Source organism: Anastrepha obliqua, chromosome 5 (genome assembly GCF_027943255.1).
Source record: "Anastrepha obliqua isolate idAnaObli1 chromosome 5, idAnaObli1_1.0, whole genome shotgun sequence".
NCBI lineage: Eukaryota > Metazoa > Arthropoda > Insecta > Diptera > Tephritidae > Anastrepha > Anastrepha obliqua.
Genome location: NC_072896.1, coordinates 14,041,786 through 14,069,704, shown reverse-complemented (window position 1 = coordinate 14,069,704; position 27,919 = coordinate 14,041,786). Strand labels below are relative to the sequence as shown.

Below are 27,919 nucleotides of genomic sequence, written 5' to 3'. Positions count from 1 at the left end.
TAATACTATAACGATCTTGTTTTTGAAAACCCTGCCGATATATTTCTTTTTTCGCCCGTTTATTTTTTTGTTTTTCTACTCAGTGTCCAATCGATCCTCTTCGCGTTGAGGCCGGTAAGACACCAGTGCACTTCCAGCGTCGTCATTACGCCGCTGCCGCTGTTGCCGAGCCCACATCAAAGCCAAATTACGCCACCAACTTCTAACATTTCGCCACCATTTAAAAGCTGCCCATGCAGTAATTGCACAGACAGTGAATATTACTAATATCAAAATTACTTTAGCGACCATGTGATCGTGATCACCTGACGATCCCACTTTAATGGCAGACTCTTCAAATGGACAAATAGTGATCGGCATCCAATTGGTGAAAAAGCCGCCAGCCAGCGAATAAACACGTACGGCTACCTCGTTGAATGGTGATGTCAATTGAGCGATTACATGGTAATCGTTGTATACATGTTGGGTTCGTGTCACGCATTCGACGTGACTTCTATATTTCGTAACATTCGGCATTACTTGACGGAAGTGTACCACGTATGAGGTGATCAGGCCATTCGGATGCTTCGGTTCTTCGAAATACACATGAAATTCATTAAGATCTGATACACGACACGCGTGCAAAGTCTCCAAACGTTCGCTGCCACTGGAAAAGTTAGTGCGCGTCCAGTGGAACGCATATGCCCCACAACCGATTTCATTGCAGGACTGCACCTGTATGGTATATAAGTGAAAACGATCGAGGCGCGGAATAGTTGTCGTACTGCCATCCGTTGCATCCAAATTTAATTGTAGCATTGCTTTCATTGTTCTGGTTATGCCTGTGCTGCCCTCTGCCTTACTCGTACTGGCATCTGGCGCGCAATTCTGCTTGTGATCTAAGTCACAAGCGAAAAGTGTCTGCATATTTCGTGTGAAACGCTGATCGTCCACCTCTTCTTCCTTGCGCGAGCAACAGGTATCCTGATCATCATCGGTTTTGACAGTGTCACCTTCATGGTATATGTAACTCGGTTCCATGCAGAAATCACGACGGTCCAACACCTCTTGAACGTCGGGATGTTCGTACAGTTGTAAAACATAATGGCTAACGATATCTTCGCTCGAATGCTCCAACTTTATTGTGAGTGAAACGTCAGTTTTCTTTGTGACGTTGATGGTGGGTGGACCCGGCAACTCCATTTTTGTAACGATATACTTCAAATCACTTCGTGCATCATATATATCGTCGACTCCGAAGGTTTTTACCAGACATGCGTAACGAGTATGTGGTTTCAAATCTTCCGCTGTGTAGCTGTAGTGGGTATCATTGCTTGGTAGATCCTTTGGAAAAACGAGTACACGCGTCCATTGGACTCTGTCACACACATGGCTATCTAACTCGCTATGCTCGACAAATTCTTCATTTGGAGCGATCGCGCGATACATGATTTCCACTTCCTTGGATGTTTGCACTCTGGGCCAGCTGAATTTTGCCGAGCGATGAGACAACACCTACGAAGGTATTGGAAATACATATGTGAAAAGATTTATAAAGAAATTGAGAAATATTAAAAATAATATAATAATAACAATATGACATTCATGAAATATTGAGAGGCTTCAACGGTGTTTCAATTTTAGATACACATCGTAATTTTTTCGTACAAATCACAAGTTTCGTAATAGTTTTAGTTTAGCAATTTTAGTACCCTTAGATATTAAAGCCCGCGCTGTCGGGCTGGAGATCAACATCACCAAGGCAAAGGCTATGAGAGTCAACCACAATAAAGCAAGACCTATAACGGCGGCCGCCGTAGCCGAATGGGTTGGTGCGTGATCACCATTCGGAATTCACAGAGAGGTCGTTGGTTCGAATCTCGGTGAAAGCAAAATTAATAAAAACATTTTTCTAATAGCGGTCGCCCCTCGGCAGGCAATGGCAAACCTCCGAGTGTATTTCTGCCATGAAAAAGCTCCTCATAAAAATATCTGCCGTTCGGAGTCGGTTTCAAACTGTACGTCCCTCCATTTGTGGAACAACATCAAGACGCACACCACAAATAGGAGGAGGAGTTCGGCCAAACACCTAACAGAAGTGTACGCGCCAATTATTTATTTTTTTTATTTTTATAACGGTTGATGGGTGTCCGGTGGAGTATATCGAAAGCTTCTGCTACCTCGGCTGCACTATCGCGACAGACGGCGGAGCAAATGAAGATGTCAACTGCTAGCTAAACAAAGCAAGGACGGCGATCGGGCAAATGCAAATCTCCAGATGCACTAAACTGCGAATAGGAAGTGAGCAGGGCTGGTCTCCAACACCTCACACAGAGGCTACAATCTTTCGTCAGCAAATGCCTCCGCATCATCTGTAGAATATTCTGGCCGAACTCCATCAGCAACGACGCGCTGGTGAGATGTCAAATCATGCGCTGAAAGTAGCAATAGATTGGTCCCACGCTTAAAAAACCACCAGAGAGCATCACGAAAATGGCACAGGACTGGAATCTTGCAAGACAGCAGAGGTCGCGGTCGGCCAAAGATCACTTGGCAAAGGTGGATGTTGCGCAAGTTAGCAGATGCCGACATCACATGGAACGGCGCAAAAACAACAGTTCAGAACCGTGCGTGATGGAAGAGTCTTGTTGAGGCCGCATGCTCCCGAGAGGAGTGAGCCAGAATCTAAAAAAACCTGGAAGGCGTGGCAAATTGTATTTATCCAGACATCTGGGTTTCGAACCCACATAAATACCATTAATTAGTTCATACATAGGTCAGTTCTTAACAAGTTTTTCGACGTGCTTCCAAAAGTAGAAGGATACACGACCTGAACTTACAATAAATAATTGCATAGTTCTGAAGCATTCCCTATAAGTTCATGGTGATTGTTTCTTGCTAATAAACGGTAACTAACCAAACAACGTAGCTACTTAAGGACGCCGTAGCCAAGTGGTGTTGTGTGTGACTAGCATTAAGGATCGGGGTTCGAAGCCCAATGCGGAAATGAAATACCAAATTATAGAAAACGTTTTTTTCTGACAGCGACCGCCCCACGGCAGAGAATGGCAAACCTCCGAGTGTATTTCTGCCATGAAAAAGTTTCTCATAAGAAGCATCTGCTACTCGGAGTCGGCACAAAAATGTAAGACCTTCCATTTTGTAGAACCTCATCAAGATGCACAAACCAAATTGAAGGAGGAACTTGGCCAAACACTAAATAAAAGATTTCATACCAGTAGAGTTAAGGGCCTCGGAACCTGGCTACCCCAGTTACATAGCCACTTTACTTATTCACAATTCAATAATAAAAAAATATAAGGGAGCTCTTGTTAGATTTGGAAGCAAAGTTAGGTTAGGCTAGAAGATTTTATTCTAGCCTCTCTACTCTCCAAGATTTTACTCGGCGCTCAAAAATGTTCGTTGTGCTGCATTAAAAAGTTTTCCGAATTTACATCCCATTTGTCTTTAAACCAACCTAATTTTCAGCGTCTCTAGTTAACCCTTCTAATGAGGCTGTTCACGAAAAAGTGGTTATACAGAAAATTGAAACGCATTTACCTGAAGCATACCTTCGTCTCATGCCAACTCAAGCCGAAATTATTAAGCGGGGCTGCAATCCTGACACTATGTTTTTGCTATGTTCATAGTTTCAGGAGGAGTATAAGGTCCGTTTTTAAGGAACTCAATAAGTTCCGGTGAACAAAGTGAACGTATTACTCTGCAATTTGTGAATAAAGGAACTTCAATGCTCGGACTCTATTCCCGCTGTCCATCCTCTAGTCTTCATTTTCCAGAACCGCACACAGATTGACACTGTGCAACCGATAATTTGTGTCGAGAATCCCTACATTCCTGGATACACTTCGAGATAATCATTATCGAACTACCCACGGGTAGGTGGTATGATCGGTACCATGGCTACTTAACAGTGCACCTGCATAAAATTCAGAGGACATCATTTAAGATTTTTTTTAATACTTGGATAACCAAACGAGGAAACCAGGTAATTGAAAGATGAGTTTGAGATGATTTCCTTAAGATACCATATTCCTAAGTGCTTTCTAGTAAATCAGTCCCAAATATCTTCGACTCGATGCCAGCATCCAACTGGCTCAAGTCCATAAGAATACGAAGTCTGGTATACGAGTAACTATACCTTTTGAACCATATTACGAGATTTTGATATTCAGATTTTCAACCTCGAGTATCTAAAGGATGACTTTGGAATTCTGATTTTCTTATTCAAACAGTTCAGACAAACAATCCTTGGTAACTATTCGGTAGACCTGTAGGACTATAACCTCATGGAAAAAGGTTGCACAGATCCTTTAAATCTAGCAGATAGAATTACAAACTGATGTCATTTTGGTAGACGGGGAGATCAGCTTGAATTAGACCAAAACTCAAATCAATTGGGAACTGGTAGTCTCGAGTGAATCTCTTGCGATTGTGATAAACTTCTCATACCTTGGTCCATACCTTAGCAATCTTATAACACTTTCATCTAGAAAAGCAGATTTTTCGAACCAAACCAATTTCAAAAGCGAAACTTCATCATCAGAGGGTTGCATATGAAATGGCGCACCGAGCTTAAGGCAATTAAGAATGGCGGCCCCTGTAGCCGAATGGGTTGGTGCGTGACTACCATTCGTAATTCGGAGTACGTAGGTTCGAGTCTCCGTGAAACACCAAAATGAGGAAAATGTTTTTTTTTTTTTCAAATAACCGTCGCCCCTCGGTAGGCAATGGCAAACCTCCGAGTGTATTTCTGTCATGAAAAAGTTCCTCATAAAAACTATTTGCAAGTCGAAGTCGGCTTAAAACTCAGGTCCCTAAATCGAGACGCACGCCACATAAAGAAGGAAGAGCTCGGCTAAACACCCAACAGAAGTGTACGCGGCAATTATTTCTATTTATTTATTTTTAAGAAAGCAGTATTGCAAAAAGGGCATGGGCTGAGAACCACCAAGTGGCAAAAATTGGCTAGCCTAAAGTGGTATGAGACATAGAAAGTTAAGTAGGCAAAGTATCTCGATTTGAGCGTTAAAAACGACTGGCTGGCCTAGGGTGAAATGACGCGTAGAAGAAATTGATGTTATATCTTAAGCTTAGAATTGAAATAAAATTAAATTTGTAATAAATATGGTATATATTTGATTACGCTTTGATATGCTTTCCAATGCACTCACCTCAATGCTCAACGTCAATACCGTCGGATCGCATAGTACCTCCTGATCGTTCACCTGTATTGAGCTCTTCGAACGATCGTGCTCCACATTTCGTACGAATTCGCGTAATTTACGATTACATAGTTTTTTATTTAAATGCACATACATGCTGCCGTGCACAATTTTGAGTTTTTTTAGTTGCCATAAATCTTTCAAATTTTCATTATCATATAAGACGAGTCCATACACGCCAGCTTCCAAAAGATCCGCATCAGAGCTAATCGACTGTATACTCGATAGAAACTTTAAACTAGTAAGTCCAGATGATCTGGAAAATAATGGTAAATGAAATTTTTTTAATTCTATGATCATTGGAACAGGGTGAGAGTATTCTGATATATATATATGATATACTATACATACCTGAAAATTTTCAAATGGCCAGTTATGTTGCGCAAACTACTCAAACTGTTTGCTAAATCATCTTCGTTAATCGTGGTGCGAATCGATATAATAACACTTGCATTGAGTAACGAACAACCACGTATGCGATCGGCATCAGCCAAGTTGGAAACCGGATACACATCAAAGCGCATTCCCGATTCACAAGGAATGCAACCGATGGCATCGCGTCCATTGATCTGGGAAATTTAGAGATGTTGGAGACACATGAATGTATATGACGAATATATTATTTGCTTTAGGGTGCCTCGACGAAATTGCGGATTTCCCGCCGGAATCGTAAAATATTAGATTTTAATAATTCCGCAAGAATATTGCGGAAAACTTATACATTTTGATTTGAAAATACCTCCAAAGATCGAGTTTTTCATGAGCAAAGTTAGTTTTTAAAAATTTTTTACTTTCAAGATGACAAAATAGACATTGTAGATCTTGTCCAGTTGTTGTTGTTGTTGTAGCAGTTAACTAGGCCTTGCCCGTGCGATGTAGTCCCCGATCGTTATCGTTTAACTCTTCTAACGGGAGGCCCAGGAAACGTCCTGTTGTGACTGGTTGGGCCCAGAGGAAGAGCTGTGTTTGGTGAGCGGGTATCAGAGGGCATGTGAATAGGTGGTCAGTACAGTGCGCGGTACCTTCACATGCCGGTCATATAAGTATGTCGGCGTGGATTCTGAATATGTAGGAGTTTAATTTGCTACAATATTCAGACCGTAATTGAGCCAAAACTACGCAGGTCTCATGAGGCAGCTGAAGCTGGTTGGATTCCGATAATGGCTTTCGTGGATTGGGAGTTTAGGTTAATGGTGAGAGTCTCGCGATAAATGTCGTTCGATGTCTGTGTACTTAGAGTCCAATCTAGTGCAACAGTCGTGTTTGGTCTTGGATCTCGTCGGTGTAGTCGAAGAGATGCGTCTTAACTTGCCTGGGAGATAGCTCAGGATCTAGTAAATGTCTGCAAGGGTAATTCCTACTGTAAGCAGGAATTACTTACTGATCGTTTCACTGTTCTCCCTGTGAGCATGGTCGAGTTGAACATCGAACTGCCTTCACAGTAATTTTGAAAGAATAAATTATCTTCAAAGTTGGAAAAACGTAGAAAAAGATAAAATTTTAGAGTTTTCCCGATTGTAACTCGAAACTAACTAAAGCATATGGATATACATACAGCGTTTTTCAATAGGTGCGCTTCAACTTTTTTCCGATAGGGAGAGCGAACGACGCAATATTTTTTATTTTTCGCTTGTCGTTTGTAAACTTCATTAGTATACATTTCATCATGGAACGCTACACACTTGAGCAACGATTGCAAATCGTGCAAATTTTGAATTGAATGGTATGGACTTAGACGGCATGTGGTTTCAACAGGACGGGGCCACAAGCCACACAGCACACGCTACAATTGATTTGTTGAAGAGTAAGTTCGATGAGCGCATTATTTCCAGAAATGGACCGGTCGAATGGCCGCCGCGCTCGTGTGATTTGACGCCTCTAGACAATTTTCATTGGGGTTATGTGAAGTCATTGGTCTACAAGAACAAGCCGGCGACGATTTGTGAGCTCAGAGCCAATATTGAACGCGAAATTGCTGGAATTTCGGCCGATTTATGCAAAAGAGTGGTCGAAAATTGGGTTCAACGATTGGACTTCGTAAAACGTACACGCGGTGGTCATGCAAAAGAAATCGAATTTCATCCTTAAATGTATATGTTCAAACTCGATAATAAAAAAAAAATTAGTTAAAAAAGTCAAACCGTTTGTGTTTTATTAAAAAAAAAAGTTGAAGCGCTCTTACTGAAAAACGGGGTATGTACACATATAGACATTAAAATAGGTACGCTGGCTATATCTATCGATTTCGTTGTACGACCCGGAAAAATTTAAAGCTACTATTGAAATTTTGCTTTCTTTACAAATGGCATCACTGCATCGGTGTGAATTTATATTAATATGACCCGGATTTATAAACTGCCAAGACTTATCACTCCAGGACCATTTCCGGTACATGTATGAGGAATGTTTATGCTGCTTTAACAACAACAACAATTGTAAATGTTTTAAAATTGGCTCACGTTTTACTTAAATATAACTTCCAATTATAGCAATAATATTTTCGAAATATAATAATTAGTTAGGTATAAATGGGTTGGCCAAAAGGTGCAAGGTGCAGAAGTATTACCAAAATTTATTTGTCAACTTCCAAAGAAAGTCAAGAAGCGTGCGCTATAGTTTTTTGCTTCTTTTTATAAAAGAACTCATTGAAACACCCTGTATTCAAAGAAAATATAATAAAATTCTTACATCGAATACCCAACCTTCCGGACACTCTAACAAGCATTTGTTGCCCTTGATAGTCATATTCAAACTTTTCGTGCATTCGTCCTCGGTATAGCACATTTTATCAATGTCATATAAATACCTGAAATGTTAATTTCAAAATTAGTGTAATGTTGAGCGCAAGCGTGTAATACTATTCAAATGTTTTTCTTAAACTTAATTTTTGTTTCTGTACTCACTTATTTGGTGGACACTCTTTTACGCATGCGCCATGATCAATTAAATTCTTGCAGGTCCAGCAACCATTACTGGAACTGTTATAGCAACCGCCCAAACATTCGCTATGGCAATGCTGGATGCCTCTATGAGCACAAAGATATAAAATAAAATAAAAAATGAAATACTTTTTACTAGTTGTCTGAAGCATAAAATAGTTTTTGTCACAACAAATCACCTACCTAAAAAAATAGTTTGTGGAAGATATAGAAAACCATGCTTGGGTATTTTGAAAAAATCAGTAGGGAAAAGATTGCTGATTTGTAAAACCTTATTCAATTGCAAAGTGGCTGCACTATGTCCTCGATAGCCTCACGAATTACATCTTTGAGGTCTTGAATCGACCCTGGGCTGTTGGCGTAGATCTTCTCTTTCACGTGGCCCCAAAGAAAAAATCACAAGATCTCGGTGGCCAATTGTGATCACCTCTTCGAGAGATAACACGGTCCGGAAACTTTTCCCGTAAAAGATCAATGGTTTCGTTGCTTGTGTGGCACGGAGCGCCGCCTTGTGGAAAATAAACGTTGGCTATTTGGCAGTCCAGTTCTAAATCTAACGAAAATGTCTAAGCGCCAAATAACGGAGTTGGTGTTGGTAGCTGGCAAACTGTTTTTTGATAATTGACATTTGATTGACAGGAGCGAAGTTTGAGTTTAAAAGATCAAAAGGTGAAAAAAAGTTTTGTTAAACTTGGCCAAAATCGCGTAATCGGTTATCGCGCCAATTAAGAAGAAGAGAGAAGATTTTAAAGTTCTTTTTGTAGTTAAAAATTTGATATTTCAAGGATAGTTGGCTATTTTATGAAAATTGAAAACTCTAAGGCCGCTCTTCTCGAAATTGAGTTATGGGGTTAGGAGTAGTCAGAATTTTCAAAAAATTGAATTTTTTTGCATTTTCTTAAAGTATAATATCTTTAAAATATTGTGTGAAAATTTGAAGCGAATCCGACAAATATTTTTCGAGTTATTCAAGAACTAACATAGGGCGCTCGGGCACTCCTGCGTTTTTCTCAAAGCTATATTTTTTGAACTGGTGATCACTGTACCTTTAAAACCGGTTGACAGTTTTCAATAAAATTTATACTGCTTTTGAAAAACATAAAAAATTTCGAGTTTTTTAAACAATTAATTGTCGGTTTTTTTTCTCGAAAATCTGAAAAATATTTCCTGGGGCCGCCATATTGTTAATTTTGAAAAAAAGCTGCGATCAGGCACAAGATTATCTATTAATAAAACTAATTTCTCTTGTCCGATTGGTTTTAGATGAATTTCGAAGGACTTGTGACAATCACCGTAAGGGACTTCTGGAGAAACGGGACCACACAAACAGCGAAACTTTTACAATTATTAATTTTTTTTTTAAATTTTGCCAAAGTCAAGTCTAAATATAAAATAAAGCAATTTGACTCCGGTAAGTGGATAATATGAGAGAAAGCATACAAATATATAGGTTGTCCCACCAAGGATCGTCATTTGGCAAAACCGGTCAATAATCGCCGAAAATCTATCCTTTCGATGATGAATTTTTTCTTAATTTCATTAATAGTTTTTTTTGAATCAGTATATAATCTTTGATTATTACAACTTTCTTTAAAAATCCCGAGGAATAAGATTCGATGGCATTAAACTGCCAATTCGGGTCATCGTGAAATGATATACCGCGAGCATACTCCTATAACATCATCATTTCAGTAAAGTATCAGGTCAGTCCATAAGTTCGTGCGTATTTTACCCATAATTTCAGTTTTGTACGATTTTTGCATGCAAAAAAATATTCGCGGAATATAACGGAACTATTTATATTTTCTTTGATTTTAATCGCGGATAGAAGCACGTGTTGTTAAAAAATAAAATGGAATCTTCGAACGCGTATAAGAGGCATATTTTGTATTTTTTTTATAAAAGTGGTAAAAATGCGACAACTGCTGCTGCAGAAATAAACACTGTTCACGGAGAGGATACCGTGAGTGTAAGGACTGCGCAAAGGTGGTTTTCAAAATTCAGAAGTGGTAACTGCGACGTGGAAGATGCCGCGCGCGCTGGTCGTCCTGAAGTCTTTATCTCCGACGCCTTGCTCGAACTCGTGGAAGCTGAGCCAAATTTGACAGTCGATATGATAGCTCGGAGGTTAAATTCATCGCATGGAACAGTTCACAGGCACTTGGTTCAGTAGGAAAAGGTTTCAAAGCTGTGAAAATGGGTTCCGTATAGGCTTTCCGTCGTCAACCTACAGCAGAGAGTGAATGTGTGTTCTCAGCTGCTGCAACGGCTTGAAAATGAAAGTTTTTTCAACCGTATTGTTACTGGTGATGAAAAATGGGTCCTTTGCAAACGCCAATGGTTAGATAAAAATGAAACACCAGAACCGACCCCTAAGATGGCCTTCCCCCCAAGAAGATTCGCCTGTCTATTTGGTGGGATATGGCCAGTATTGTTTATTATGAACTTCTGGAACCAAACCAGATGATAACTGCTGAATATTATTCCCATCAGCTATCAAACCTGAATGAGGCACTTAACAAAAATCGACCGTTTTTAGTGAATAGACGCAAAGTTTTGTTTCACCACGACAACGCAAGACCTCATACCGCAAGATATACATTAGGGAAGCTGAACGAGCTCGGATGGGAGCTAATGCCGCATCCACCATTCTCTCCGGATATTGCACCTTGTGATTATGACCTTTTCCTTAGACTTCAATCCCATATGAGTAACAAGAACTACTCCTCAAAAGAAGCTATAAAAAAGGATATCGAAGCGTATTTTGGCTCCACGGACAAACAATTTTTTGAGCAGGGAATTAAAAATTATCCTAAACGTTGGGGAGATATTGTAAATAATGAAGGAAAATATATTATTAATTAATAAATACTTTAATCATCTTTTTTATTAAATTTAAAACCACCTTTAAAAAAAGGACGAACTTATGGACTGACCTGATATTTCCATATTTTCTGTGCATTATGCGCCTTTGTAATTTCCTCCATGAATCAATAGTCACCATTCAGAGCTGTTAAATAACACCTCTCTACGAAATAGGAAATCTTAAGAATGGCGCTAAATTCGAAATATGCATAGATGGTAGATAGGGGACGGTAAACAAATGGACCTAAAGGCATTTCCCTCTCATTCTAAAGCTACCACTCTTTGACTTTATTATATACTTACAGCTTCGATTCGATTATATTATCATTTTCAAAGCGTTGGCAAACATTATTAGACCAACAGTACTCCGTAGCACAGCCTTGACACACAGTTTTGTTTGGACATACCTCTTCTGGCGCTGTGGAGAATACGTGATTCTCACCCACCGATAAAGTGAGACGATCCCAATTAATCTGAAATTATTTTGTTAAACGTAAAATAATTTTTGTTTTGTTTAAATATCTCAAGCAGAATACTTTGCACCACGTTTTTGAACTATTCGATTGATGTAAGTTCACAAGTTTTTATCTCAAACATAATTCTTTTCAATAAGCTCCCTATTGTATGACTAAAATACGATCATAAACTAAAATTGGTTTACAAGTTAAAGATTTTAGCTTTAGAATATTTTAAAAATTACTTTTATACATTCAGGCAAACTACTACTCGGAATTCGATACTTTCAGAACAAACGACAAATAAAGACTTGAAGAGCAAATGAACGGAATTGTTGAAAATTAACTCGTGCGTCGCATCGAAGAAATTTTTAGAATTAATTACAGCCAGTAGCCTGAATTTGAGTTTGATCGGAAGTTCTTCGCATAATCCTCCAAATGCTACACGCGGCCCCTTTTTCTTGAGAGAATATCAATGATGCAATTGGCCTCGCGAAGCGTGCGCATTGATCAGTTCGGAGATCACAGCGGAGAAGTGCACAAAGTTGCTAATTTAAGTCAAAATTGTAACCCAAGCCTCTCAGTCTGTTTACAATACACGCAGCGACAGTTTTGATTTCGAAGAGCAAGAGCAAATACTCGTATCATTGATAAATAGCACAAGAACTTGCGGAATTCCAGAGCAAGCAATGAACGAAGGAGACCTGATATTGTCGACGACAACCAAGCAAGTAAGCGATTGAGCAGATAAGATGAGAACCAACTCAAGAAGGCTGAGTGGAAGCCCATGCAGGTTAATTTTTTAATTAATATTACATGGAAACCCGATCAAAAGCCTTAGAGAAGTCCATCTAAACGGCATTAACCCGGTAGCCAGTTTGGAAAGCAGCGATACAATCATACGAGAAGACAGCTAAATTAGGCACTGTTGAACGGCCCGGAAAGAAGCCACGCACCTGATAGCAAAAATCATTTGTTCTGGATGATTTGTTCAAAAAGCTTTGCACGGCGGAAAGCTTTGAAATAGACCTATAGTTACTAATATCAGTTTTATCACCTTCAAGGGTTCTTATTGAGTATTGCGTTAAGCACCAGAGTCAGAGTGAAAAGATCATGGCGATATCTAATAACAGTAGCTCACTAACAGAAACTCGGTCTTACTTGTTAAGTGTCTAACCAATAGAAGAGAGAACTTCTTCAATCGTGTACTTATGGAATTGCCCTTAAAATATACAAAAGTTATAGAACCAATAAGAGCAAATTATTTTAAATCAGGTAGTCCTAACAATTTCAAACAAACAATTTAAATAGCCCCCAGAACCTTTACTTGAGCTGAAATTACCGCTTCTTCGCCGCCGATTAAGGCTTCGCTGGAGAGGCGTTTAACCGCTGGTGAGAACAGTGACGAACTAATCACTGTCAGGACCAAGCAAGGATGTCCTCAAGGGGGGTGTTCTTTCTCCGCTACTGTGGTGAATGGTCGTAGACTCTCTACTAGCGGAGATGCAGGAACTCGGTTTTCATGTCCAAGCATATGCGGACGATGTCTGTGCGCTAACATCGGATAAATCCCTAAGAAGGCTTTGCACGAAAGTGCAGAGGATTCTGCACAAAATCGATGACTGGTGAATGAGACAAGATGTTTCCGTTAATCCGAACAATACAACCATAGACTTGTTTACGAGAAAATGGAAATTGGATGGACTCAGTCTTCCAACACTGAAAGATGTGACACTTGGTCTTTCCGATGAAGTTAAATATCTAGGAGTAATCTTGAATAAGAAGCTGACTTGGGAGACACATGTTTCACTGAAGGTGAATCGTGCATTGAAGATTTTTCAGCAATGCCGTAGAGCCTTTGTTAAACCTGGGGTCTGAAACCTGCTGTGGTCCTATGGATATACACAGCACTTATCAGACCAATCATCACTTACGCCTCTGTGGTCTGGTGGCGACGGAGCATGGTTAAGTCCACAATCCGGGAACTATACAGGCTGCAAAGAAGTGTATGTTTATGCATCACGGGTGCCATGAGTACAACCTCTGGTGATGCCCTAAATGCTATGCTTGATTTGCTCCATCTGGATCTTAAGATACAACAGTAAGCAATAAAAGCAATGTGTAGACTCCATAAATATAGTTTCTGGCACGAAGACGGAACTTCGGGACACAGAGAAATCTTTAAGTTGCTATCTGAGCAGTATTCACTGGTTTTGGCACCTAAAGATGACCTAATACCCACAGTTTCATTTGGAAGGAAATTTGATGTCAGATTTCTTTATATTTATTTATTATTTTATTTTCTTTACCGATAGGTCCAAGAATGAAATAGGGTCTGGAGCCTGATGGTACCTAAACGATAGTAATAAGTATCACTATGCTATGGAGGAAATGGCAACTGTTTTCTAAACGGAAGTTATTGGCATCCTGAAAGTAGCCTCTCTCGAGAGGAGATGGAGCGGGAAACAGATTAGAGTTTTCAGTGACAGTCAAGCTGCACTGAAGGCCCTGGAGAACGCGAAGCAAACCTCAAAAATTATTCAAGAATGTAAGAAGAAGCTTAATTCTGTCGCAAGACAAAACAGGCTTGTACTTATATGGGTTCCGGTGTTCAAGGAAGCGAAATTGCCGATGAATTGGCCAACCGTGGATCAGCGGTTCCCCCACAAGAGCCAGAGAAAATAATCGGAATCAGTTCCGCATCATGAATTGGATCAGCGATTATGTAGGCAATCTACATAAAGATGGTCCGGCCTAGAACGCTGCAGAACTGCAAAGAGTTTTGTGACAAGTCCGAACAGAAAACTGTCAAACTTTCTACTAAATCTTGGGAGGAAAGACGTTCGGTTGATGGTCGGTATTATTACAGGGCACAGCCCATGGAGTCCCAATGTGCCTGTCGTGCTTGGAGGAGGCGGATAGCACTGAGCACTTTCTCTGTGAGTGTCCTGCCTTTTCTAGAGCCCGGCTATGAGTTTTGTGTTCCGATGTCGTGAAAATGAGTAAACTCGTTCTCTAAAACTGGAGGATATTTACAGATTTGCCAAAGAATCTGGAAAATTCTGACAGGACTAACTATCGCTATCTCTGTCTCTATTCTTTCCTATCTCTGTCTCTGATACTGATTTCCAGAGCTTTAAATACAATGGGCTTTTTAGCCTGAGTGTTTCAGGAGCCAACAAATCTCCTGGTGCTCCTTGGCTCGACCTTTTCAAACATCAATTTCAAGGCTTCGCTGGCAGTAATAAAAGTTATGCCGGAGAACGCATTTGAAAGATGAATGATGGAATAATGCCTTCAATTCGCCTTGAATCAAATAAATATGAAAAAAAGAAGTATAGGAGAAAAACAATGGCAAACTACAACTGATGAGTTATATTGAAACATCCGAGGCAGAAGTTCAACTGAATGCATTCATGTGTGTGTGCTTATGTGTAATTTGCGATGCAGAGTATTCCCTAAGCAGTATAAAATATACTCAAACCTTGTCTAAATGGCATAGCTTTGGACAGTTATTTATATAAACGTGCCCACGTTGTATGGCTATTAATGATCTAAACTCCAGCTGAAATGAAAATTTTTTACTGTAAATTATGAAATAATTATATGAGTGACAAAAAATAATATAATGATGTAGATTAATTATAGTAAAGTTTAGTTTATCATTACGAGTATTTGATTGCATAACGAATGCACTTTATTTTTTTTTTATGAACACCCAACAGCGCGAGCAAAAAAATATTATAAAAGTCAACGCGATTTTTGAGCGACCTCAAAATTGCTCTTTATTACTCCTAAACTCCATTAGGCTGTAGGCTATATAACACTGAATACTTGAAATTTTTCTAGATATTCTGAGGAAAACGTTTGATATATTGATGAACATTTTTTTTTTTTTTGCACGAAGCTTGAAACTTGATTACGATATAATTTGTAAAATAAATTGTAGGTCCTTGAGTATATTTATAAAACTTTATGTATCTATGTGCAGGGTCCGGCACTCGAAGTGTAACCAACTAAAAATTCAATTCAAAGTAAAAATGTGTGAGAGTAATGTTTACAAAATTAAGAATCAATTTACTTTTGCTCGATATTTTTTTTTTTTTTTTTTTTTGTTTTAATGGAAATACTTTATTTGCAATCTATCTTAGAATACAGATATTCAGCAAAAGAGATCTTATTACCTAATGACAGCATAGTATTTACACTGGTGCAAAACTACATAGAAAACTATAGAATTTTTCTTTTTACAATTCTTATGCATATTTTATGTTATTAGAATTAATTTTTACTCGAAAATTGTATAACTTACTTCATGTATAACTTATATTAGAATTTTAAAATTTATTGGAGCCTTTTAACAATTTCATATTTAGCTTTTTTTTTTGTTTTTTTTTTTTGTTTTTTTTTTCTTTTTTTATTATTATTATTAAATTGACAAATTTAAAGGAATGGCAAGTCTAAGACATGATTGCGCTCTAATCGTCTAATTTCATTGGTTGTGTCCAACAAGCAAATAGCATTTGTGTTTACATGATTTGACAATCGTTCAATGTATCTCTTAGAATATACTGAGATTTCTCTCTTAACAAATGGAATACCTAGATCCTTGTGTATGGCTTCGTTTGTGATAAACCAAGGTGCATTAACAATTGTTCGCAAGGTCTTTGACTGGTAGCGTTGTAAAATCTCCACATTGGACTTACTAGCAGTTCCCCAAAGCTGTATACCGTAGGTCCATATAGGCTTCAATATAGCTTTATACAATCTAACCTTGTTTTCCAGACTAAGTGGAGATTTGCCACCAAGTAGCCAGTACATTCTCTTGGTTTTATTTTTAAGCTGTTGATGCTTAGCTTTAATATGATTTTTCCATGTAAGGCGTCGATCAAGATGCATTCCCAAGTACTTGACTGTGTCGCTAGTAGGAATTTGATGACCATTTAAATACACTGGAGGACATTGTTCTCTTCTTAGTGTAAATGTAACATGAAGAGGCTTTTCATGATTAATATTAATTTTCCATTTATTGAGCCAAGTTTCCAAAGTGTGTAAGTGATTTTGTAGCAGGGAGGAGGCCTCTGCAGGGGACTCACTAGATGCGATGAAAGCTGTATCATCAGCAAAAGTCGCCACTTCTACCTTTTCTGTTGTCGGCATGTGGATATGACCAACTTTTACCTTGACTATGGCCTTGAGATGGTCGAAACGATGGTTGAGAAACGAATCGCAAGCTGCCCGAACATGAATTGCAGGTATTTTGGTACATTCGCGGACAATGGCTTTTTTCAGCTCCTCGAAACTGGTGAATATTTTAGTTCAGACCTTGCTCTCCAAAATGGGCCAAAGAGAATAATCCATTCGTGTCTGGTAAATTTGATAGCCATTGTGTGGGCGTTATGAAGTTCGGAACGTTGTTTTTTAGCCATTCTTGGTTCACTCGAGCTTTGTGAGACCGTGTCGAGTCCTGTTGAAACGTCCATTGTCTGCCACCGAAATGTTTGTCTGTCCACGGCTTCAAAGCAACTTTTAGGATACTTTCACGATAATATTTCGCATTTATCTTGACGCCTGGCTCGATGAAAACGATTGAAGAACGCACATCTGCGGTAACAGCGGCACAAATCATTACCTGTGGCGTGTGCTGCCTCCTGGTGGCCAATCGATGACTCAAATTCTCTCTCGGTCGGTCAAATAAACCCCAGTGTTTTAGGATTTTACGAATTGCTCAATTTGGAAAACACAATATTCCGAAATTGACCGCTTTTGGCCAAGCGAAGCAACTCCTCCGCTCTCTCAAGTCTGACTTGTTGCTGCTTTGGTGTGAGATCATGCGCCTTTTGGATATTTTGGATATTGTAAGGCTCGACTTTGACACCACTTTTCAGTATGCGGCGGATACTACGGTCATATATTTTCAGTTCTTTTGCCATTTGATTGGCGCTTTGTCGGGGATTCCGCTCCTTTGAACCATTTCACGTGACGTTGCAATTTTTTGTTGACCAACTCCATGACGTTTCACAAATGGAGGGACCTACAGTTTTAAGCCGACTCCGAACGGCAGATATTTTCTTTTTTATGAAGAGATTTTTTATGACAGAAATACACTCGGAGGTTTGCCATTGCCTACCGAGGGGCGACCGCTATTAGGAAAATGTTTTTCTTAATTTTGGTGTTTTCACCGAGATTCGAACCGACGTTGTCTCTGTGAAATCCGGCTACGGCGGTCCATTTGTGGAACAACATCAAAACGCACACCACAAATAGGAGGAGGAGCTCTGCCAAACACCCAAAAAGGGTGTACGCGCCAATTATATATATATATATATAACTCCATGACGTTTTGCGATGCTACCAGCATTGCCCGTGCATAAGCTGCGCGAGCGGTCTGAAGTTGGTTACACTTCGAGTGCCAGACCCTGTATAAGGAGAGTTGAGAAGAGGCTAATTGAGGTAAGGTGAAGTTAAGCAGATTCGAGCTGACCTCTGGCTAAGTGAGAAAATTAAATCCAAAAAAGTATCATTATTTTTTCTGGTAGCGGCAGGTTAATTACCTACCCTGCCAGAAATCAAAAAGGTTAACGAAACCAACGCAAAACAAGTCTTGTCGAAGACCTTTACTCCAGAGAGGCGTGAACAGAGAAAAACAAACAAAAAAATCCTTATTTTTTATCAAAAACTTAAAACTAAAATATAATGATTAAAAACATAACAAATCACAAAGTAATCATTATTTCAGAGCGAAGAAACATCACTAGAAAAATTAGTTTTAGTTTTGATCAAAATAATATAACTTGATATATGATTGTATTTTCGGAATAATAAATCTCTTAAATTTATTACTTTTATTTATCGTAAATTTTAAAATCTCAAAATAATTATTAAATACCAATTTTTGTTTTTGTTGTTGATAAAACTCATAATAATGTGAAGTGAAGTGCTAATTCGCCTTTACCTATAGAAATAATGAGTAAGTATGAGTAAGAGTTTAAAAAGAGGTTTCACAATGGATCTACGACAGGTCTAAATGGCTCACTACGACAGCCATCCTACCTACTTATCTACTGATGTATTTTATGTAAGCTCTGGCAGCAAGCACTCTTTTGTTGTATTTGGATATATGTAAGCATTTTTGATGCATCTAATAAACAACATACATACCTACAAGGTGAAGTCCAAAATAAAAAAGACTGGCGTCATAAAAATGTTTTTGATGGCGCTATCTTTTTAATAAGTTAGTACGTTGGAAGTTACATCCCTAGCTGACTTCCAGTGAAAGCTTGGTGGCATTCGGTTCAGTGGAAGCGAAGTTATTGCGTCTAAAGTGTCATCGGTACAAAAATGAGTTTCGAACAAAGACCTGATATCAAATTTTGTTTTAAAATCGGTAAAACGTTCACCGAAACATTTGAATTGATGAAAAAAGTTGATGGCGCTTATTTTCTACCTCGTGCTAGAGTTCATGAGTGGTTTACACGTTTCGGAGATGGTTGTGAGGACATACAAGTAAACGACAATGAACATACGGCCCGCCCAAAATCAGTAACCACCGAAAACTCCATCGAAATTGCTCATAATTTTATAAAAAATGAACCGAAATCTTCGTTGAAATTCATGGAAGCGTGGTTGAATATCTCCAAAACATCGACTTATAGCATTTTAACTGATCATTTGGGCTTACGAAAGGTCTGTGCACGTTTCATTCCGCACAAGTTGACTGGGGACCAAAAATTGCTCAGAACTCAACCTTCGAAAGGCGTCATTAAAAAGGCGAGAAAAGACGACCACTTCCTTTACAACATTGTAACTGGTGATGAAACGTGGTCTTTCCGACATGAACCTGGAACTAAGTGTCAAAGTGCCGAATGGAAGGCCCCGGACGAGCCACCACCCAAAAAATCACGTTTGGAGAAGTCAAAAATCAAGTCGATGCTCATTTGTTTTTACGATTCCAAAGGAATTGTCCACAAGGAGTTCATGCCAACTGGCCAAACCGTTATTGTAATTTTCTATCTTGGCGTTTTGAAGCGTTTGTTTCTTCGCATTCGTCGAATTCACCCTGAATACTGCGAAGGAGGAAGTTGGCGCTTATTGCATGAAAATGCACCATCTCATCGATCCACTCTTGTGACTGATTTTTTGACCAGAAATCGGAAATTAACCATCAATCACTCACCGTTTTCGCCTGATATGGCTCCCTGTGACTTCTACCTATACGAAAAATTGCATTTGGCCTTTATTAGCGGAAAACGTTTTGCGTCCGTAGAGGCCATCCAAAAAGCTTGTACCTACCGAGATCATGAAGGATATTCCGGTCAATGACCTGAAACACTCTTTCGAAAAGCTTTTAGATCTCGCAAAACAGTGTATCGAGGCCAGAGAGGACTATTTTGAATATATGAACTCGAAGTTATCAAAACAAAGCTCCCGTCGTTTCTATTTTAGCGTAGTCTCGTTTATTTTCGACTTCACCTTGTATGTATGTATATATATTTGTAAAGTTAAGCGATAACTTTGGGCAAATAGCTGCGGTGTGCCATGAGAACACTCTTCGCGTGAGTGCGAAAATTATTTTATGGTAGTGCCAGAGATTTTGTATCGTATGAACAAATTTTGTCGGAGACTGAGGATTTAAAGATGGAGGATACGCAGGAAGAAGGGCCTTAGCTATAGTTGAGCTTATTATACAAAGTGAAGAGAATTATACGAAAATTGAGAGAATTGCCGAATACGAAGAGGAAATCTCCTCCTCTTTTATATGGCTAGACCAAATTATAAATGGTGGTCTGATAAAACCTCAGCCAGATTTCGTTGCAATTTAAAAAAAGGCAAGAAATTTGTAATAAATTTAATGGAAAGGAAATTGATTTATGACTTATGTGATATACACGTCACGGTAAAATATGAAATCATCTACCAGGTATATACCTATGAAATGAGACTTTCAGCTATTAGTCCATATATGTCGCTAGAAGTATTTTTAAACCTTTCCAAATGTATTGTTTTTTTCGCCTGTCATCTGTCAACAATATTCAGTTCATTGTTTGTTACGTTTCATACAAGAATGCATTTTTGTCGCTCTTAAAAATGTCGAATTTCGTGCCTTCAAACTACGATTTGCGGACATCGTTGATTTTCTGTTATCAATTGAAAAAAAAACACTTCTCAAGCTCATCAAATGCTTATAGAAGCTTATGGTGGACATGCTCTAAGTGAAGCACAGTGCTTCATGTGGTTTGAAAACTTCCTAAGTGGTGATTTTAGCGTGGAGAATGAGGACCGTGCCCGGCCACCGAAAAAGATTGAGGACGCCGAATCGCAAGCATTGTTGGATGAAGATGATGATCAAACGCAAGAAATGATTGCAGAGCAGTTGGGAGTGATTCAAAAAACCACCAAACGTTTGAAAGACATGGGCATGATTTTAAAGGTCGGAAGATGGGTGCCGCATGAACTGGCTGAAAGGCAGCACGAGAACCGAAAAACCATGCTGCTCTCCTGGTTCAAAAGGAAGTCTTTTTTGTATCGAATAGTTACGGGTGATGAAAAATGGGTGTATTTTTCCAATCCCAAGCGTAAACGATCCGCCCAGCCACAAGCCAAAAACAACGGCCAAACCAAATTGCTTCGGCCGCAAGCTGTGTGTTTTCTGGGATCAGCGTGGTATGATTTGTTACGAGCTATTAAAACCAGGTGAAATAGTTGACGGTGCACGCTACCAACGACATTTGGCCGATTTGAACAGAGCTATACACCGAAAACGCCCAGAATATGCCGATCGGCGTCACAAAGTAATTTTTCTTGATGACAATGCACCGCCACATCGAACAAGAGCGACCCGGAAATTGGTGGAGACGTACGATTGGGAATTGCTGGTGCATGCGGCTTACTCACCAGACTTGGCGCCTTCCGATTATCATTTATTTGCATCGATAGGCCACGCACTTTCCGAGCAGCGCTTCAATTCTCACAAAGAAGCCAAAAAATGGCTCGATGATTGGTTTGCGGCCAAAAACGGCCAATTTTTTTTGGCGGTGCATCCACAAATTGCCTGAGAGATGAGAAAAATGTGTCGCTAGCGATGGCTATTATTTTGAAGATTAAATTTGCAACCATTTTTTGTTAATAAAAGTTTGAAATTTGAAAAAAGTCTCATTTCACAGGTAATTCTACCTGGTAATAATTTTTTACAATTTTTTTAACCACTACAAATATATACACCTCTGGCACTATGCGGCCAGTGATCGGCGCGCTAGCAATTTATCATCATCATCACAACTAATTTCACTTACCACTTCCAAATCGGGCATTCTTGTAAGGCCAAGCGCATAGTTCAGGAACAATCGACGTCCACGTATCACAGTCAAATTGGGAAACATATCGCGTATATTGCGCAGTCCCTTCACATCGTGGAATATCAGAAAATCGGTGATTTCACGCAATAAAGGGAAACTATAATTCTCATAAACACATCGATCCGACTCCTGGCGTATCGTCGGCAAAAGGACTATCAACAGAAAGCCACGAATAGAAGTGCAGTTATGCAACTGATTCAGACTTTCACATTCATTACGCACATCGATGCTTGTGCATATGCCCGGCTCCGCTCTCGGTCGTCTGTGGGGTATGCGTGGATTTGTGTCCGCCGTAACTCTAGGTAGACAATTGCAAGCAAGCAGTAGAAACGAGGAGCAGAGAAATAAAACTAATAGGAACTTTTTGTTGTTGCAGAGTTTTAAATGTGGCGCACTGATACCGCTTAGTGGCGTTATGTTGCAAGCATTGTGTGGATACTGTTGATTATGCCGTGCTGTTGTGGCTATATGTGCAATACTTAGGTTGTAATGATGATTTGAACGAATGCTGGATAGTTGTCGTCGCAAAGCCGTTGCTGGAAGGGTTGGTGACGATGATGACATACTTGTCATTCTTTATAAGCTTTGGCTTTGTGGCTCTTCGTTTAAAGGATTTAATACTATTACAGCAGCTGTGATCTCGTTTACTTAGCAAAAATCTTGGTGTGTAAATTTCTTGCTTTTTAACAGTTTTTTGTTCACATAAGTACATTTACAACAAACAACTCCGGATGGTGCTCAATCTTACTTTATTTTTAGCTTCTAAATAGCGTATCCGCTTCCGGGCTTAGCCCACGGATTTTTTCGAATAATTCGCAGCAAATTCACATGCAACACATAGACACATATATACTCATCGAAACAAGTTCGCACTAGATCAAATGTAAATATATATGAAAATACAGTACAAATATTTGTTTAGTCTATTTTTATTAAATTGTTCGTTCTTAAGTAGTAGGTGAGGTAAAAAGTTCTGAGCGTTCTCTGTCGGATGTCTTTAGTGGACCATATCTGAGTCATGAATACGTGGCATAGAGTCATTAAATATAGGTAATTTAAAAGTTAAAAAAGGTCTATAAATTGTGATATTTGGTTTAAGGGGACAGATACCTGTAAAATTTCGCAAAAAAAAAAATTTTTAACTGGAAAAGTTATTGACCGATCTCCCTGAAATTTTGCACACATCATTTTTATGATATTACTTTCTATGTAAACTTACAATTTTTCGAAAATTATTCGAAAAAATAATTTTTTCGAAGCAAAAATAGTAGGAAATTTCGCCCCAAAATTCCTTTTTTTGTATGCATTTTATTCCGCGATTTTTTTTTTCATTTTTGTTTAATTCATATGGAAATTATGACATTAATAAAAAAAAAATGTTAGGTTTTTTGTATTCAGGTCACTGACGCCGATGCTACAATGCCCGCCGATTGAGAAGCCCCGCTGCGAACTTCCTGGAAGAATTGAGTGTACATCCGCCATTTTAAATGATTAAAATAAAAAAAATTAAAAATTATATTACTCTAATGTATAAATAAACTGTAAGCCAATTTTGAAAAAAATATATTGACTTCTTCATTTTAAATAATTTTAATGAAAATCAGGTATCTGTCCCTTTAAACTACTCTGAACTGTTAATCTTTCTCTAGAGGTTGATATTCTAGGGTCCAAAAGCAAAAACAAAAAAAAAGGAAAGTATTGCTCTTGTTGCTTTTGCTCTACTACCTTTTTTACGTGCCTTGCACCTAAACTAAAGTTCTTTCCACTTGACTATTTTCACAAATATAATCAAAACATTTTAAGCTATTAAATGCTAATTGACTTAGCTTAACTGAATGTGTGTGAACATCAAAGTCGATAACTCGATTAGAAATTCAATTTCCTTAAGGTATTCGGGGTAGTCAGAATTTTCAAAAAATTGAATTTTTTGTTTCTGAATTTTCTTAAAGTATAATATCTTAAAAATATTGTGTGAAAATTTGAAGTGAATCCGACAAATACTTTTCGAGTTATTCAACAATTAACAGAGGGCGCTCGGGCGCTCCGGAGCTCGATAACAAAGCAAAAAAACATTATCGAAAATCATAATTTTTTCGGGCCTCTGACTACCCCTAACAAACAGCGATAACTTTTACAATTATTTTTTTTCTGAAATTTTGCATAAGTCAAGTCGAAATATGTTGTAATGCTATGTTTTTATTTTTTTTTAAATAAAGCAATTGATTAGCAAAATCATAATTTTTTCGGGCCTCTGACTACCCCTAACGCCTTAAATTAGATGTATGTATGTATATCTGAATATAGTATAACCTTAGGTTATTAATCTAAGGGCGATTTTTTAGCTATTATCTTTTTAAACAGTTGGTTTAAACAGCTGACGCACGTTTCGTGTTTTGTTTAACTGTCAAACATTTTCAGTTTGGACTATAATTTAACCATGAATCGTCTTACAAAAGAGCAACGCTTGCAAATCATTGAATTTTATTATAAAAATGCATGTTCTGTTAAGAAAGTTTAAGATCCACTTTTTTGTCGAAAAATTGTGTTCAGCGACGAAGTTCATTTTTGGATCAATGGGTACGTAATAAGCAGAATTGTCGATTTTGGAGTGAAGATCACCCAGAAGAGTGGCAAGAGCTACCAATGTATCCAGAAAAGGTCACAGTTTGGTGCGGCTGGAGGTATCATTGAACCGTACTTCTTCAAAAATGCTGCGAATCGTAACGTAACTGTGAATGGTGAGCGCTACCGTGAAATGATATCCAACTTTTTTTTACCCAAACTGCAAGAGCTTGACTTGCATGTCATGTGGTTTCAGCAAGACGGTGCCACATGCCACACAGCACGCGTAACAATGGACTTGTTGAGAGGCCAGTTCGGTGAACATTTTATTTCACGCTCGGGGAAATTGACAGGCCACCCAGATCGTGTGATATAACGCCTTTAGACAAACCTGCTTCAATTTACGCATTGGAAGACAACATTAAAGCATTTATATGTGAGATACCGGCCGAAACATTGGAAGGAGTATGTCAAAATTGGGCTAAGCGGATGGACCATTTGAAGCGCAGTCACGGTCAACATTTTCATGAAATAATCTTCAAACATTAAATTATATGGACTGTACTATCGATTTCAATAAAAATGTCATGCATTTTTCTGAATTTTACGTGTGTTTTTTTGAAAAACTTTCCTACAGCTCTTAAAAAATCACCCTTTAACATAATAAGGCGAAAAAGCGTTATGAGCTTTGTACTTCTAATTGATTTTTTTATTTTTTTTTTTTATTTAATTAATTTATTTTTTATTATTATTTTCTCATTTGCTACATTTAATTGTACTTTGTTTTATTTTATTGCATTATATTTATTTGTTTTTCGGGTTTACTCTATTTTATCTCATTTCAATTAATTTTATTTCTTCTTTTAGTTCTATTTCATTTCAATTTATTAGATTCTTTTTTAATTTAATTTTGCATATTTTTACTTCATTTCGTGACATTTTTGCTCTATTTTATTTATTTTTTGTTTTACTTAGATCATTTTAATATTTTTTCGCTTTTAACTATTTTCTTTGTTTCACTTTGTTGTATTTTATTTTTTATTTCATTTTATTAATTTTATTTAATTTTTTATCCTCTGTTTTGTTTTATTTATTTCTTGTTTGAATTCTATTTTGTTATTTTACTTAATTTCAATTTAATTCATTTCAACTTTTTAATTTAATTTAATAAATTTTGTTTTATTTTATTTCGTTGCATTTCACTTTGTTTTATTTTATTTTGTTTTATAATTTTTTATTTGGCTTATTTTATTTATTTTATTACATTTTTTATTCTCTTTTGCTTTATTTTACGGTTTTTTATTTTATTTATTATACTTATTATTCGCCTTAAATCTATTTTATTACTTTACATCATTTAAGTTTGCTTTATTTTAATTTTTTTAATTAATTTAATTTTATTTTATTTCCTGACATTTCACAATTTTATTTTATTTATTTAGCTCACCTTATTTATTTATTTATTTTTTTTTGTTCTTATTTGTTTTATTTTAATTTTATTTCTTATCTTACTTTTTAATTTAATTGAATTAAATTTTATTTTATTTCGTTGCATTTCACTTTATTATATTACATTTTATTATTTTAGCTTCCTTTTGTTTTATTTTAATTTTCTTTCTTGTTTTAATTATATTTTTTTATTTTATTTTATTTTAATTTGTGCTATTTCACTTTATTTTATTGTATTTTCTTTTATTTATTTATTTCTCGTTTTAAGCATATATTATAATTTATTTTATTTCGTGACATTTTACTTTGTTATATTTATTTTTTTTATTTAGCTCATTTTATTAATTAATTTTTTATTCCCTTTTGTTTTATTTTATTTATTTATTTCTCATTTCAATGCTATTTTATTATTTATTTGAGTCTAATTTGTTGTATTTTAATTTTTAATTGAATATATTTTCACTTTATCTCGCGAAATTTTACTTCGTTTTATATTATTTAATTAAATTTTTTTATTTAGTTTATTTTCATTTCAGTTGAATTTTTCTATTATATTTTTCTTAGTTCATTTTGTTTTATTTTTTTATTTAATCACATTTGATTTTATTTCTTATCACTTTATTTAATTTAATTTATTTTTTTATTTTATTAATCTATTTCATTTTGTTTTTCATCTTAGGTTTTCATTTAATAGTGCTCTCAACAAGGTACTCCTTTCATTTAATGCCAGTTTTTAGTAGCTTTTATTTAATTTTATTTTTTTGATGCTATAACAGTTCAGCCCTCCTAACTGCAGTCAGTTCCTGTTCACATATTCCCCATTGCCTATCCGTTTGTTGTTCGTGTACTCATAGGATCCTGATTCAATATTCACTTAACTTTGTAATGTTCACTTCTGCATTGTTGTTGGTGCATGTTTTTAGTTCTTATTTTGTTTTTGTTTTTCTCACTTAAACAGTTACCCTTGTATTGTTTGCTTGTTTGTTGGTGTTGATGTTGTTATTGTCTTGTTGCTGCCGTTGTTTGCCGTTTGTCGTTTGTCGTGAAAATTTGCAGTTAAGGTGCCAACTTACGTTTAATTAACATTACAATTTATGACGCCACATCGATCTCGATAGCACGAATTTATGTTCATTGCGCACATTTTTAAGGGCCTTCGTTTAGTTAGTTGCGTTTAGTTCAGTTCACACTCGGAAAGGTAAAACTGTACGCGATGAAATGTATAGACAATGTATGGACAATGCTCCAGAAGTTCCTCGACCTTTTCTATTGTTGTTGGTGTTTTTTTTCTGAAACCATTTACCGTAGCTTGTTACAGCACCTAAAATCCAGTATCATTAGATGGCAATATTCTCTTCACCTTTTTTTTTGCTCAAGTGCACACGTAGTTATATTTAATTTTGTTCAATTTGTTCAATTATTTATTACTTTATCTAATATGGAGCTACATACATGCATATGTTCCAATTAAAATTTTTTAAAATGTCACTTTTCACGATGTGAGACACGTAAGACAACACAAGTTAAAAAATTTGTTTCCACACTCCCAACTTGGGCGCGTATTAAAATCACACTGGGTGCATAGTTAGTTTGCTCCATCGCATATTGTCCTGAGGCGGGTAGAAATATTGCAATACAACAACAGTATGAGTATATATACATATATATGTATAAAACAATATATATATATACCCTCTGTGCAAAAAAACACGTAGAGAAACAAGCAGTTTATAGTAATTTGAGAGAAATATTTTTTATTAATCCACATATTTGCTTTCTGGCTCTGGAGGCAAAATTTTGTATGATTTTCCAAATTAACAAAGGAGCTACTACTACTAACACATGGGCTGAAAAGTCCCAGGTCTAACACATAGATGGCACTAGTTTTATTGCATTCACCTCTTGTTCAATTAGTACTAACCATAAAAAGGCAGCTGTTAAAATTTCATGATATTCTATTCATTCGTGAGTTATTGTGCTAAAAGTGAGGCAACTTTTGTTATTTTCAAAACAATAGAATAAAATTAATTTCGTGTTTTAATTTTACACTGCTTTTTGAAAAGAAAAAATGC

At 37.1% G+C, this 27,919-nt stretch overlaps 1 protein-coding gene across 3 annotated transcripts; it reads right to left on the bottom strand.

Moving 5' to 3' along the window:
- LOC129247217 (insulin-like peptide receptor) lies at positions 1-27,429 on the bottom strand. 3 transcript variants are annotated; one of them, XM_054886245.1, is made up of 10 exons: positions 27,300-27,429; positions 26,921-27,168; positions 21,774-22,708; positions 14,966-15,046; positions 11,330-11,499; positions 8,126-8,248; positions 7,911-8,028; positions 5,574-5,791; positions 5,172-5,478; positions 1-1,494 (listed from the first exon to the last, which is right to left on the bottom strand). In XM_054886245.1, exons 3-10 carry the CDS (start codon positions 22,407-22,409, stop codon positions 76-78), a joined length of 3,072 nt encoding a protein of 1,023 aa, XP_054742220.1. In that variant the 5' UTR covers positions 22,410-22,708; positions 26,921-27,168; positions 27,300-27,429; the 3' UTR covers positions 1-75. The 3 variants fall into 3 exon arrangements, with proteins under 3 accessions (XP_054742220.1, XP_054742219.1, XP_054742221.1); XM_054886244.1 differs by having other exon boundaries at positions 26,921-27,423; XM_054886246.1 differs by lacking the exons at positions 26,921-27,168; positions 27,300-27,429 and having other exon boundaries at positions 14,966-15,065; positions 21,774-21,921.
- Positions 27,430-27,919: the final 490 nt, after the last annotated feature.